Source organism: Sminthopsis crassicaudata, chromosome 2, assembly GCF_048593235.1.
Source record: "Sminthopsis crassicaudata isolate SCR6 chromosome 2, ASM4859323v1, whole genome shotgun sequence".
Lineage (NCBI taxonomy): Eukaryota > Metazoa > Chordata > Mammalia > Dasyuromorphia > Dasyuridae > Sminthopsis > Sminthopsis crassicaudata.
In genome coordinates, this window is record NC_133618.1 from 403,522,297 (window position 1) to 403,535,031 (window position 12,735).

The following is a 12,735-nucleotide window of genomic DNA, read 5'->3' on the forward strand; positions in this document are numbered from 1 at the left end:
TTTGGATCACTGAACTGCTGAGATGAACCAAGTTTGTCATAGTTGATCAGTGCCCAATCTTACTATTGATATGTATAGTATTTTCCTAGTTCTGCTTATTTTGCCCAGCATCAGTTCATGAAAATCTTTCTAGGTCTTTTAAAAATCAGCCTGTTCATCTTTCCTTATAGAATACAATATTTACATTCATATACAATAATCTATTCAGCCATTCTCCAACTGATGGGCATCTATCGTTTTCCAATTCTTTGCTACCACAAACATTTTTGCACATGTGGGTCTTTTTCTCTCTTTGATGATCTCTTTATGATACAGACCCAGCAGAGAGACTACTGGATCAAAGAGTATTCATTGTTTTATAGCCCTTTGGGCATAGTTCCAGATTGCTCTCCAGAATGGTTGGATCATTTCACAACTCCACCAACACTGCATCAGTGTCCCAGTTTTCCCACAGCCTCTCCAACACTTTTCATTATATTTTCCTGTCATCTTAGCCAATCTGAAAGTTGTGAGGTGGTAAGAGGCCTGGAAGTTTAAAGAATAAATTTCCCTCTACTCTCTTGTATATTTTTAAATGCTTCACTGATTTTTTTTCTTTCATTTTCTTGCACTACTTTCTCTGCCATACTACCCTTTTCTGCAATGCTTCCCTCTCGTCAAATAAAATTAAGCCACAAATATTAAGTACTTAGTTTATACTAGACACTATTCTAGAAGCTACAGACACAAAATTTAAAAACGAACAATCCCTGCCTTTAAGGAGTTTATGTCTTACTGAGGGAGACTAGGTAGAATAACCCAAAAGTAATAAAAAGTTATTTCAAGAGGGGGAAGGAACTAACAAGAGAGGTTTGGGAGTGGGATGGGTCAGGAAGGACCATCTGTAGGAGATGATCCCTAAATTGCATTAGTTAAGAAGGTTCGTTGTAGAGAAAAATTCATATTTACAATGAACTGAGACATATGGATAAAATAGTGGAATCAGGAATTTTTCATCTGCAAAATGAAGGATTTAATTAAGATTGGACAAGATGACCTTAATGATTCTTGCCAGTATGCTATTTGATGCTCAATTCTTATTTCTAACTAAAATATTATATTCTGGGGTTGGTTTCACTAATGTCTTTAATTTTGACTTTCTGTGTAATAAGGCCTCTTCCAGCTGTGACCCTATAGAGGATCAGAATATTTAAAGCTGATTGTTTTTGAGTCTTTTTCAGTTGTGTCTAGCTCTTTGTGACTTCATTTGGGGCTTTCTGGATGAAGAGGTTGAAGTATTTTGCCATTTCTTTCTCCAATTATTTTTACAGATAAGGAAATTGAGACAAACAGGGTTAATTGGCTTGCCTAGGGTCATATCATTAAGAAATATCTGAGATTAATTTTGAAGTCATGAAAATGAGTCTTCTTGACTCCAGGCCCATGGTTCAACCTAGCTGCCCTTTTAAAAGCCCTATTATAGGAACCCTAATATAGAGTCTCCTTTGACTTCAAGTTATTTCAAACTCTTTTCATCACAATTTTGTGCATGAATTCAAGGCCTAGGTCATGAGTTCTAATTCTGGTGGCATTACAGCTGGATAACCCTGCCCAAGCAACTCTCTTTCACTGGGCTTCCATTTCTTTCCCTACCAGTTGAAGATAAGACATACAATCCACCTACCTCTAGGTGTAGGAATTCCGAATGTGCTGGTCTATAATTTGTAAACAGGAAAAAACTATTAAATAAAATAATAATTTGTATAGGATTATATAAAACAAATTACTGAGGATTTTATCATATTATATTTGTATTCATAGATTCCTATCTCTCAGGAGTTTGTAGAAGTTCCCAGATTTAAAAAAAAAAAATGTTCTCTATATATGAAACATGTATATATATTTTATGGAAATATATGTGCAATATAATGAACACGATTCTATGGTTCGGTAAATATATGCACTGGCTAATAGAAAAGACATGGTCATTTATTGAAAGAACATCAACTTTGTTAGACAAATGCATACTGATCCCTTCATTTTCCCATATGAGACTCATAAAAGTATAAATATTAGAATTGGAAGGAACCTTAGAATCTTAGAACATAAGCATATAGTGACTTTGGGGCAAATAAGCTTCGGTTTTCTTATCTGTAAATGAGGATGTTTGGATTAGCTGACTTCCAAGGTTAATGTCCAGCTCCAAATTTATAATTCGATATTTCCATATTAAAGCTGATGGAGGCCAGAAAACCCCAATTTTTCCAAAGCACTATTTTTCAGAGAAGATTAAGCCCTGAGAGAAGAAGGGGCTTTCCCAATATGAAGTTTTTTGACCCTTCTAGAAGACACAAGGAAATATGTTATCTGTCTTCTGATAGAGAGATGAAAGACTCAGAGGGAAGAGTGGTTCTTTTACCTCTCTATTAGAAGACAGATAACATGTTTCATTGTGAGTCTTCTAGAATTGTGGTTCAAATTGTGTCCAATTCTCTATGATCATAATATGCAAATACTGTCCATGAGGTTTTCTTGGCAGATATCATAGTGATTTGCCTTTTCTTTTCTCCAACACTGATCAGTTCCTAATTATTTCAAAGTTATTTGCCTTTACCTTATTATTGTCTGTGTATAAATTGTTCTCTCAATTCTGCTTACCTCATTCTATACCAATTCATATAAGTTCATATATGAAATCCTTTACATCACTATTTCTGCATAAATCCTCATTGTTAATGTGTCATAGCCCTCTCTTGCCCCTCTATTACTCTTTGGGTGATCCTTGACTTCAGTACGTTACAGAGTGTGGCATTCTATAACTTATAACTACACAACATAATCAAAATAATAAGGGTATTTTAAAAATTTTAAATAGTTTCAGGGAAAAGCTTGGGGGTCTCTAAAAGTGCTAGATAGTTTTTCAGTGATTGTGTAGTCCATTCTCTTCTTGTCCATTTTTGGGACTAGTTCATTGTCCATTTGCCATTTCTATCCAAGATATATATGTACAGATAGATGAACCTAGGTATTGTCTATTCAGATTTATTACATAATCTAGGCAATAGTCATTCTTTGTAGAAGGAGGCAATTGTTTCCTTTTTAATCTTGTATGCTCAGTGCCTAATATAGCATCCAAGACACGGACTTAACAAACATGCACTTAACAAAAATGCTTGTTGATCCATTCACTAAATTCAGTTAGTATCATTCTGTAGTTTTGTTAAAATAATTTTTACTGATGTTTCATTTATCTATCACCTAAAATTTCCCCTGAATTCCTCCTCTTCAACTTCCCAGACAGCAATCTCTTATGTTTTTTTGTTAATTCAATTAAAATGTGTGTATTAAGTACCAAGTTTTATGCTAAGCCTGAGGACAAAAAGACAGGCAAAAACATGGTTTGTATCCTCAAGAATCTCCCATTCTAATAGAAGAGATAAATAACTATATACATATGAGATATTATAGAATATAAATAGGAAGTAATCTCAGATGGAATATACTAGCAGTAAGGAAAGTGACTAGAAAAGGCCTTTTATAGAAGGTGAGTCTTTGAGCAAAATTAAGGAAACTAGCAAGAAGTGAAAAGAGAAAGTATTTCAGGTATGGGAGACAGAGAGTGAAAAGACATAATCAATATAAGAAGGTTTTGTGCAAGAAGGACAGGATTACTAATTTGCAGAATAGACAGAAGAAAAGTGTACAAAGACTGGAAAGGTAGGAACGGATCAGTTTGTAAAGGGCTTTGAAAGTCAAACAGAGGATTTTATCTTTGATGTTGGAGAAAGTAGGGAATCACTGAAGTTTATTGAGAGTATGCTTGTGTGTTTGTGAGACATAGGTTGGATCTGTACTTTAGAAAAATCACTGGCAGCTGAGTGGAGAGGGACTTGAAGCAAGGAACTGACCAGCAGAGTACTGTAATAATCAAAGCTCAAGATGGTAAAGGGTTAATATCAGAGTAGTGGCTGTGTGAGTGGAGAGAAATAGGAGAAATGTTATAAAAGTCAGGACCATAAGATCTGGCAACACATTAGACATTTGGAGTGAATAGAAGTGAAGAGTCAAGGATGACACTGGGCCAAAAGTGACTAGAAGATAGGAGTAGTGCCCTGAACTGTCAAATTTGGAAGAAGGGAAACTTAGAGGGGAAAGATAACAAATTTTGTTTTGGTCTCTGCACTAGAAGTCTTCTCTGATAATGCCAAATACCATTTGGAAAAACCTCACCTTGTTTTATGTTTCACTTGATGTTAATAATCAGAAGGTCCCTCAACTAAGTTATTTCTGATTGATAAGAATATCCATAATAACCAAATATTATTCTGGTAGTACTTGTATTTGCTGACTATTGATAGATTCCCAAAGGTGATTTAATTATGCATTTTTCCTCATTCTTATCATCACAGTCCATTAGAATTAAAAGAAATCCTAAAGATTATCCAGCTCTACCTCATTGTCCTATTTGCCTAGCTTTATCATGAGACAAGGCCTTTGCTGTATTTTGGATTTACCCCATTAGTGCCTACCATCCATAGTTCTGCACAGAGCAAGCAGCTGATAGATGAATCAACAAATCAATCAATAACCTGGTATACTACTGACCTAGGTATCAGGACACCCAAGTTCTAATTTTGATTTAGTGTGATCCTGACCAAGTCACTTAGCCCTTCTAAGATAGTTTAAACATCTAGTCACATAGTGAACACATCAGTCTTTCATTCAACAAAAATTTATGGAATATCCACACAATAAAGCACTCAGTAAAGATTTGTTCAACAAATCTAAGATACTCTGATATATATTTTAGGAGCTACAAAGTTGTATTAGGGGGTAATTCTTCTTTTCATGATTGGAGAAAATAGCTACAAAGATACATATAACTATGATACAAGGCATATATTTATTATGATACTAATACATGCTGTATACTTTTTTAAAGCACTATACATTTCAGAGGAAGAAAGATCACTGACAATTGAATCAGGGAAATCTTCACGGAGAATTTGGCATTTGGTCTAGGATTCTTTGAGTGATAGGTAAAATTTTATAGGTTTAATTATGAACAAATGGGAGGGGAAGACCTTTATTGGTTATGGCTGGACATCATTGGAGGATCCAATGAGACAGTAAATATTAAAACTATTAGAAAGGCATAATGTGCTATGGAAACTAATTATTCATCTATAAATAATATGAGCTGGTAGGAATGGTGCATTCAATAGTTTTCAGCCATTTTTCAGTCATGAATGACTTTTTCTTGACCACATTTGGAGTTTTCTTGGCAAAGATAGTGGAATGGTTTGTCATTTACCTCTCCAGGTCATTTTATAAATGAGGAAACAGGAAAACAGAGTTAAGTGACTTGGCCAGAGTGACACTACTAGTAAGTATCCAAAACTGAATTTGAACTCAAGTCCTTTGGACCTTAGGCCCAGCACTCTATTCACTGTGCCACCTAGCTATCCTTGAATTGGTAGGAAAGCTATAACTTAAAAGCCTAATATTGTTATTATTTTTTTTTTTGACTAAAAGTCTCTTACTAGAAGTACAGGAAATGCCCAGGATTACTGAACTTCCTCATTAGCAGAATAACAAGGCTGGTTTATAGGAGTTCTAAGGCCCTGACCAATTCTAAGTTATTTTATTTCTAAGGTCTCATTCATCCTCATCCTGGGCACTTTATGTTTATTCTCTCTCAGGCCTAAGTCTCTCACCTGAGGAACAAAATATTTCTATGATGTGCTAATGAGGATGCTATCAGAGGAAGCACATACAAATTCTATGCAATCCTGTAGACCAAGGGTTTGCAATACATATATAATTGTTCCATCAATTCATATGTCTGTCCTTCTTTGGTGCCAGGCAAGTACAAAGGAAGGGCAATATTGGGTCTGTTTTTGACTTTTTTTTCCCTCCTCATTTTGCTATGTGATCTTGAACTAATTAATCCTTTTTTTTTTTTTTTTAAATCTCTCTCCCTAAATATCCTCATCTATAAAATGCTCTTATTTTGAAGAACAGGATGAATAACTAGTAATTAGGACTAAAAATTTTGGGGTCAACAATTTCATGCAATTTTATTTAGGATTTGGAGCTTTGAGATACTATTTCAATTTCATTCAGTTCAAAAGATACTTTTAAGACATGGCAGCTGCCCTCAAAAGGACTTTATAATATAGTAGGGGAGATAAGATATGTACACAGTGAGTATAGCACAAATTAGAATATATTTGTTTAAAAGAAGTATAAATTGCTATGGGATCATAAAGTTTTAAGGTTGGACACTAAGACACAGAGCACAGATGACAGAACACCAGAGCTAAAAGGGATCTTAAAACATTAAAAAAAAAAAAAAACCCAACAACAAAAAACCCAGAACATTATAGGAGGAAGAGAAGACCTTCAATATTGATTATCTAGCCAACTTAAATCAGTTTACAAATGGATAAACTGAGGTACAGGAAAGTTAAATGAATTTTCCATTATAAAATTAGTAAGTGAAAGATCCTGAGCTCAAATTCATGTCTATCAATTTCACTTCTTTTTGATGTACAAAAACTTCTATTATCTTATTGCCTCTTTGAGGTGACTCTTTCTGATGTTATTTAGGCATGTCTGACTCTTCTTGACCCTATATGGAGTCTTCTGGGCAGAGACTGAAGTGCTTTGCCATTTCTTTCACTAGCTAATTTTACAGTTGAGGAAACTGAGGCAAACAGTGTTAATTGCTTTGTCCAGGGTCACACTATTAGGAAATACCTGAAGTTGGATTTAAACTCATGAAGATGACTCTTCCTGAGTCTGGGCCTAGAAGTCCACCCATTTTGCCACCTAGCTGATTGTTTCTGGGGCTCCTAAAATATTTTACAGATCGAGTGGTACGTATATGTCACATGAGATCTATAGAGGAGACATACACATCTATGTATATTTACACCTTACCTGATGGAGCAGAAATAGCACAGGAACTGGAGTCATAAGACCTGAAATCTATCATCTGATCTTGATATCTTCTTGTTTTGTGACCTTGGATTAGCCACCTTTTTCTGAGCTTGTTTTTTCATCTGTAAAATGGGGTGGTGATATATACCTTGGATAGCTGTATAGAACAAATGAGATAATATACTATACTCCAAGTGTTGCATAAATGTAGATTTTTATTATTAATGAATCCAGAGCTGTGCAGGGCCTTACACATAAAAGTTAACATTACAGAAATGTTTTTGAGTGATTCTGAGCAAATAAATTAGGTCCTTTCCATTAAGGAATAGGGTAGCTCAAAAGAGAAGAGCCCCAGGCCTGAGGTTAGAAAGACTCATCCTCTTGAGTTCAAATCTGACCTCAGATACTTCTAGGCTGTGTCACTCTGAGTACTTCACCCTGTTTGCCTCAGTTTCCTCATCTGTAAACTGAGTTCGAGAAATGGCAAAACACTAGTATCTTTCCCCTGAAAACCCCAAATGAAAATCACGAAGAATCTGACATGACTGAAATGACTCAGCAATAGTAAACAAAGTAATTAGCATTCTGGCTTTCTCTTACAAATTTAATGCTGTTAATTTCATATATTAAGATTCCTGGATTCAGAATGAAAACATAAATTGCAGGGCCACTTTTATTCCTTATTAGTTGTGCTGGCAATCATTTCACCTTGTTTGGATCTATTTCTCACCTGAAAGAGAATACATAATGAATACATAATATATGTATTATGAAAAAATACATAACACCACATTAAGTAGGCATTAGGGAAAGTGTAATGTTAGGTAAGATTGGGCCTCTAGAGGTAATTTCGATCCAGTAGGATCTTCTTTCTGTACTAGGTCATAGTCAGATCCCACTCCTTCACCACCACCACCCAGCCTTGTATTTTTCCACTAGGGAAGCCGAAAGGAAGTGAGCCTTTGCTCGATCTGCTCCCCATGTGCCCTTCCTCCCATTTCTGAATTCCTAGGTGTCCTTTAAAGCATGAAGCCTTCCTTGATCCCAATAACTATTTCCCCCATTTCAAAAAAGCACTGCTTGCTTCCTTGTATTTATTGATCATATAATTATCTGTGCTGTTATATCTCATCTTCCTATTCAACAACACACTGCCCAGAGAGTTACATTTCTACTCTTAGGGTCACTTTCAGTGCTTAACTCAGTGCTCTGGTGAACATTCTATGTTGTAAGGTTGCTTTGTAGCTGTGAAGTCTGTGTCCTCAGATCTCTCCTCTAGTTCTGACCGTCTGTGCTATCGTTTTAAAGCATTTCCTATACCCGGCTGAGCTGATAATCAAGAACTATTCTGTAGAATATGAACATCCTGTCATTCATTTGCCTTGGATGATTAGAAGCAGAGTGCATTCGTGTTAGCCAACATTTGTTAGCATTCAAATCTGCCTTCCAAAGGGCACAGGGACTTCCCTCTGCAGGGCTCATGCCCCCGCCCCCTGAGAGGAAGGTCAGTGACACTGGCAGCTAAGTGGCAGACCCACGTCCGATCCTCCAAGCGCTTTGACTTAATTCCTCCTCCTCCTTTCTCCCAGTCTATAGCGCAGAAAGTTGCCTAGGGGTTAAGGCACGTGGGGGAGAAAGTGGCTCGCCAAGGTCACCTAGGCTGGGCGGGGAAGGCCGAGAGCACGAGGTTCGGGGACGGAGAGGACCCCGCAAGGCCCAAGCAAATGAATCCACCCAAGCTTTAGTGAGCCCGGGTGTCCGTTAATCAGCGTTTTCCCTTCCCTATTCCAAATGCAAATTCATCTTCCACCAACTAGTCAGCTGCCCTCCGCTTAAGAAACGAAAGCAACCCGGCACTGCCGCCGCATGGCCCTAAATCCATGTGCTCCACCTGCGGCCTGGCTTCCCCATGCGGGCCCTTTAAGAAATCCCCGCCCCTCCGCGGCTTCCCCCACGGCCCCCTCCCTTCTGCGTTCTCCCTCTATCCACCTTTCCGAATTGCATCAGGCACGTGCTCGTCCCCGTCCCGTCGGAGCCCTCCCCTTCTCCTCCCCACAGGGGAACTGGAGCGGGGAGACGGAGGGAGGGAGGGGAGAAAAGGGGGTGGGGACGGAGTCCGGAGTGAGGGGAAGAGAAGCCGTGCGCGCGCGCTCCTCTCCTTTCCCAGAGGCTGGGCCACGGCGCGCGCGGCCCCGCTGCCCCGTCCCCGTCCCCGACCGCATCCCCTCCCCTCCCGTCCCAGAGACGCCGCGTTGCGAAGCGCGCCCCCGCCGATCGCGTGGTCTGCTCCGCTCCACTCTCCCCTTCCATATTGCTGCAGCCCTGAGCAGGGAGCCCGGGTTGCCCCCGGGGGGGAAGAGGAGAGGGAAAGGAGTGGGAGAGGCAGAGAGAAGAACCGCTGGGCCCAGGCCTTCAGGGGTGGGGGGTAGCGGGGGGAGCCTACGGCCCCAGGCGAGGAGACAAGACAGGGGTTCCCCCCCCCCCGCCCCGGCACCGTCGCCGCCGCTCGGGGCCTGGGCTTCTCGACTACTCCCTCCGACGGGGAGAGAGGGAGGGAGGAAAAGGAGGGGGCCGCGCCCGGCTGCTCGGCTAGATTCCCCCCCCGACCCTCCCCTCCTGCTCCGGTCCCCGGGGACGGAGAGGGGGGCAGCCCCCTGAGGAAGCCTTCCCGGAGGGGAGAGTGGCAAGGCCGGGCAGCTTCAGGAAAGTTTGAGGCAGCGGCAGGCGAGAGGGGTGGGGGCGAGACTGCCGCGGCGCCGGCGGGGGCTTCGGTTCGGGAGGCAGGCGCTCCTATGGCCACCGAGGTGGAGTCGCTCCCGCCGGGCAACCCCCTCCTTCAGGCCGAAGAGCACGGCGGGTTGGTGATGAAGCAGCCGCCGCCGGCGCCGCCGCAGCAGCAGACGCCGCAGTCCGAGGGGAAAGGAGAGCCTCTGGACGAAGGCGCCCGGTCCTCTCGGCCGCCCGGCTCGGCCAAGCCGCCTCGGGACGACGGCCCCCCGCCCGAGAGGGAGAGCCTGCAGTTGCCGCCGCCGCCGCCGCCCCGGGGCGAGAGTGACGGCGGCAGTGGTAGCGAGGAGGGCGGTGAGACTGGCCGCCGCGAGTTCGTAGAGGCCCCTCCGCCCAAGGTGAATCCGTGGACGAAAAACGCGGGACCTACGGCCTTGGTCACCGTGAACGGACAGTCCCCGCCAGGTGGGTACTCGGCCCCTTTGCTTTCTCAGGTCGTGCTTCCACGCCGCGCGGGGCCGCAGCGGGGGGGGGGGGGGTGGCGCGAGCGAGGACTCCACTATTTTTTTCCTTCCTCACCACCCATCTGGAGGGTCTTTGCAGTCATTAGCTCCCCAGGATCCTCCCCGGGAAGTAACCCAGGCCCTGGACAGTTGTTTGCGCTTTGTAGTGGTCGGGGTCCGGGCGAGGGCAGGACTGAGCGGCCTTGCTGGGGCCGTAGCAGCTGGCGCGGGCAGCGACGAGAAGGCCTCGAGCCCCTGGGAAAACTACTTTTCGGGTGCAAATGGCTCTTTTTCTCCCTTCGCTCACCTTTGCCTCCCGAAACACTTGCAGCCTGCGGGGGTGGGGCAAGGGCGAAAGAAGAAATTATCTTAAATCCCTCACCCCGCTTTTCGAGCTTTGCAGTATTTAACATATTGTAAGCGTTCTGCAAGCGTGTCCTGGACAGAACGGGAGGAGTTCATAGGGACAAATATGGATTCTGAATTTCAAAGTTCCCTAATGTTCGATCTCCAGGTGGGTGGATTAGGTGCAGCCCCCTCATCCAGGGCCCCATAGTGGGGGGGATTGAAAGAAGGAAACTAAACGTGTCATTGAGAATGTGGTGAGGCACACGTGTGTGTGTGTGTGTGTGTGTATGTGTGTATTTCCTAACAAGACCCAGATACGTAATTTTTATAGGCTCTTCTCGGGGTTGGGTTAGGTCGGGTACTACCGAAATATCCAGCAAGGGAGCCGGACAGGAGGGGCGTGGAAATGTGGAGGGGTGGGGAGTGTTGGGGGGGAAGGTGGCGGAGGATAGTGAAAGTGGGGGCCCTGCCGGGTTGTGCCTTATGAGTGACAGGTCTACTCCTGCGGGGCGGCCACGCGGGGATCTGAGGAATTCGAGGCCCAGTGGCAGGGTTCGATTTTAGAACGCCGGCCCGCCGGGCCCGGGTGAGGGTGTATGCCTGAGTGTGTGTGTGTATGTGTGTGTATGTGTATGTGTTTCGCCGAGCTTCCTCCCCTTCCCAGCATTCCACTGCAGTAAAGACAACGTGGTTTCTCTCCTCACTGCCTGCTGAAACGGCATGTGATTCGGCCCCAAATCCCTTCCGCTCAGCTCGGACCCTGTGCCCTTCCCCTCCACCCTCCACCTCCCCAAGCTTTGGGACGAGGTCTCCTCTCCCCAGTGCACCGAAGTTAGGAGCCGAATTCTCTGATCTAGGCAACTGTATCCGAAGAGGGGAAGGCAGAGGAAGGACTGGGCCTGGGCTGGGAGCCTCGTGGCCTTGATTTTCACCCTTCCGTCCTAGGTACCTGAGCCAGCCCATTTCAACTCGTTTCATTTTTTTTTTCCCCCCTGGCTTCCAATCTTTTTAAATAGGGCAGGGTCACCCAGCCATATACTCTACTTGATCCTGAAATGGTGACTGGAAATGCAGAGACTACCCAGTCTTGGTCTTCTGGCCCTTTTCCAACTAGGATGATGATGATGATTCTCCCCCATTTATAAGTCTACACCAGGGAGTTGAGGGGGAGACCTTAGGCTCAGGAAAGTCAAATGGGAGGAGGTAAAAGCATGCCCTCCTTCAGCTGGCATGAGGCCTTGGCCTGGAGGAAACTGAAAAGCCAGCCCTTAGATCAGTGTTGCAATGGCATTTCTCTTTAGGTTGCTTCATTGGAGGAGGGTTCATTTGGGATTTACTAACAGTACCTCAAATTGTGTTTAACTCCTCCCTTTCTACAATATGCTCTTATGCAAAAGATAATTTGGAAATCTCCATTTTCTTTAAGTTTATTTCTACCCAGGGGATAAGGGAGAGGGATTTTGGTTTGGGTACTTAGAGCTGAAAAATGATCTAAATGGACTATCAGAAAGATCACTGAAGGAAAGGGAAGTGATTGGTAGCCATGTGTGGCTGTCTCCAGGCGGATGAATAGCGAGCCTGCCTTCTGGATTTTAAATCCCAGTGAGCAACATCAGAAGGCCCTACAGGTGCATGTGCTGGCATTTTGTGAAAGCTGATGCCCTCTAAAATGGTGCGTCGTCACCATTGTTGACATATGGGAAATGTGTGGCCTGACTCGACTTCTCCCCCATTCTCTCCTAACAAGATTGGGGGAGGTAGACATTCTTTTCAAGGTGCTTCAAACCATATCTTGCCCAGATAGGTTTCTGTGCTGTTAGCTCTGTCTGTCATTGGAATCCCAGTTAGTGCTGTAGCACCAGTGGAATGTGATTTGGAGGGTAGTAGGCATCTTCTTTGACATACCTGATGTAGTAAACATAAAATGAGATCTGAGTTCAAGCCTTGGCTCTCTTATTTGCTGATAATACCTGGGGTACTAGGATCAAATAAAACCTATGCTGAGTTTTATCTGTAAATATGAATAGCAATAGTTGCCCTTGTTACGTCATGAAGTAGCTGTGAGAAAAGTGCTCAGTATATATTGCCATGCCTCTTTGGGCACGTGGCTGATAGGCATTTTTTTTTTTTTTTTTTTTAAAGGGAAAAGACAGGTATTCCCAGGTTCTAATTACGTTGTTTCTGTCACTGGAAGTCTCTGGTTTTCCTGAGTTAAGATTGAATTAGGTTGATT

General features: G+C 43.1%; 1 protein-coding gene across 7 annotated transcripts in view; it reads left to right on the forward strand.

Moving 5' to 3' along the window:
* Positions 1 to 12,735, forward strand: part of LARP1 (La ribonucleoprotein 1, translational regulator) — a 75,251-nt gene that overhangs the window by 13,956 nt on the left and 48,560 nt on the right. For 2 of the 7 annotated variants that reach the window (XM_074291875.1, XM_074291876.1), the window contains exon 1: positions 9,189 to 10,116. The exons of 2 other annotated variants lie outside the window; for them this stretch is intronic. In XM_074291875.1, the coding sequence (XP_074147976.1) occupies positions 9,717 to 10,116 (400 nt within the window). In that variant the 5' untranslated portion in view covers positions 9,189 to 9,716. Of the gene's footprint in view, positions 1 to 9,187; positions 10,117 to 12,735 lie in introns of those variants that run through there. 3 more of the 7 variants (XM_074291874.1, XM_074291878.1, XM_074291877.1) reach the window with 2 other exon arrangements.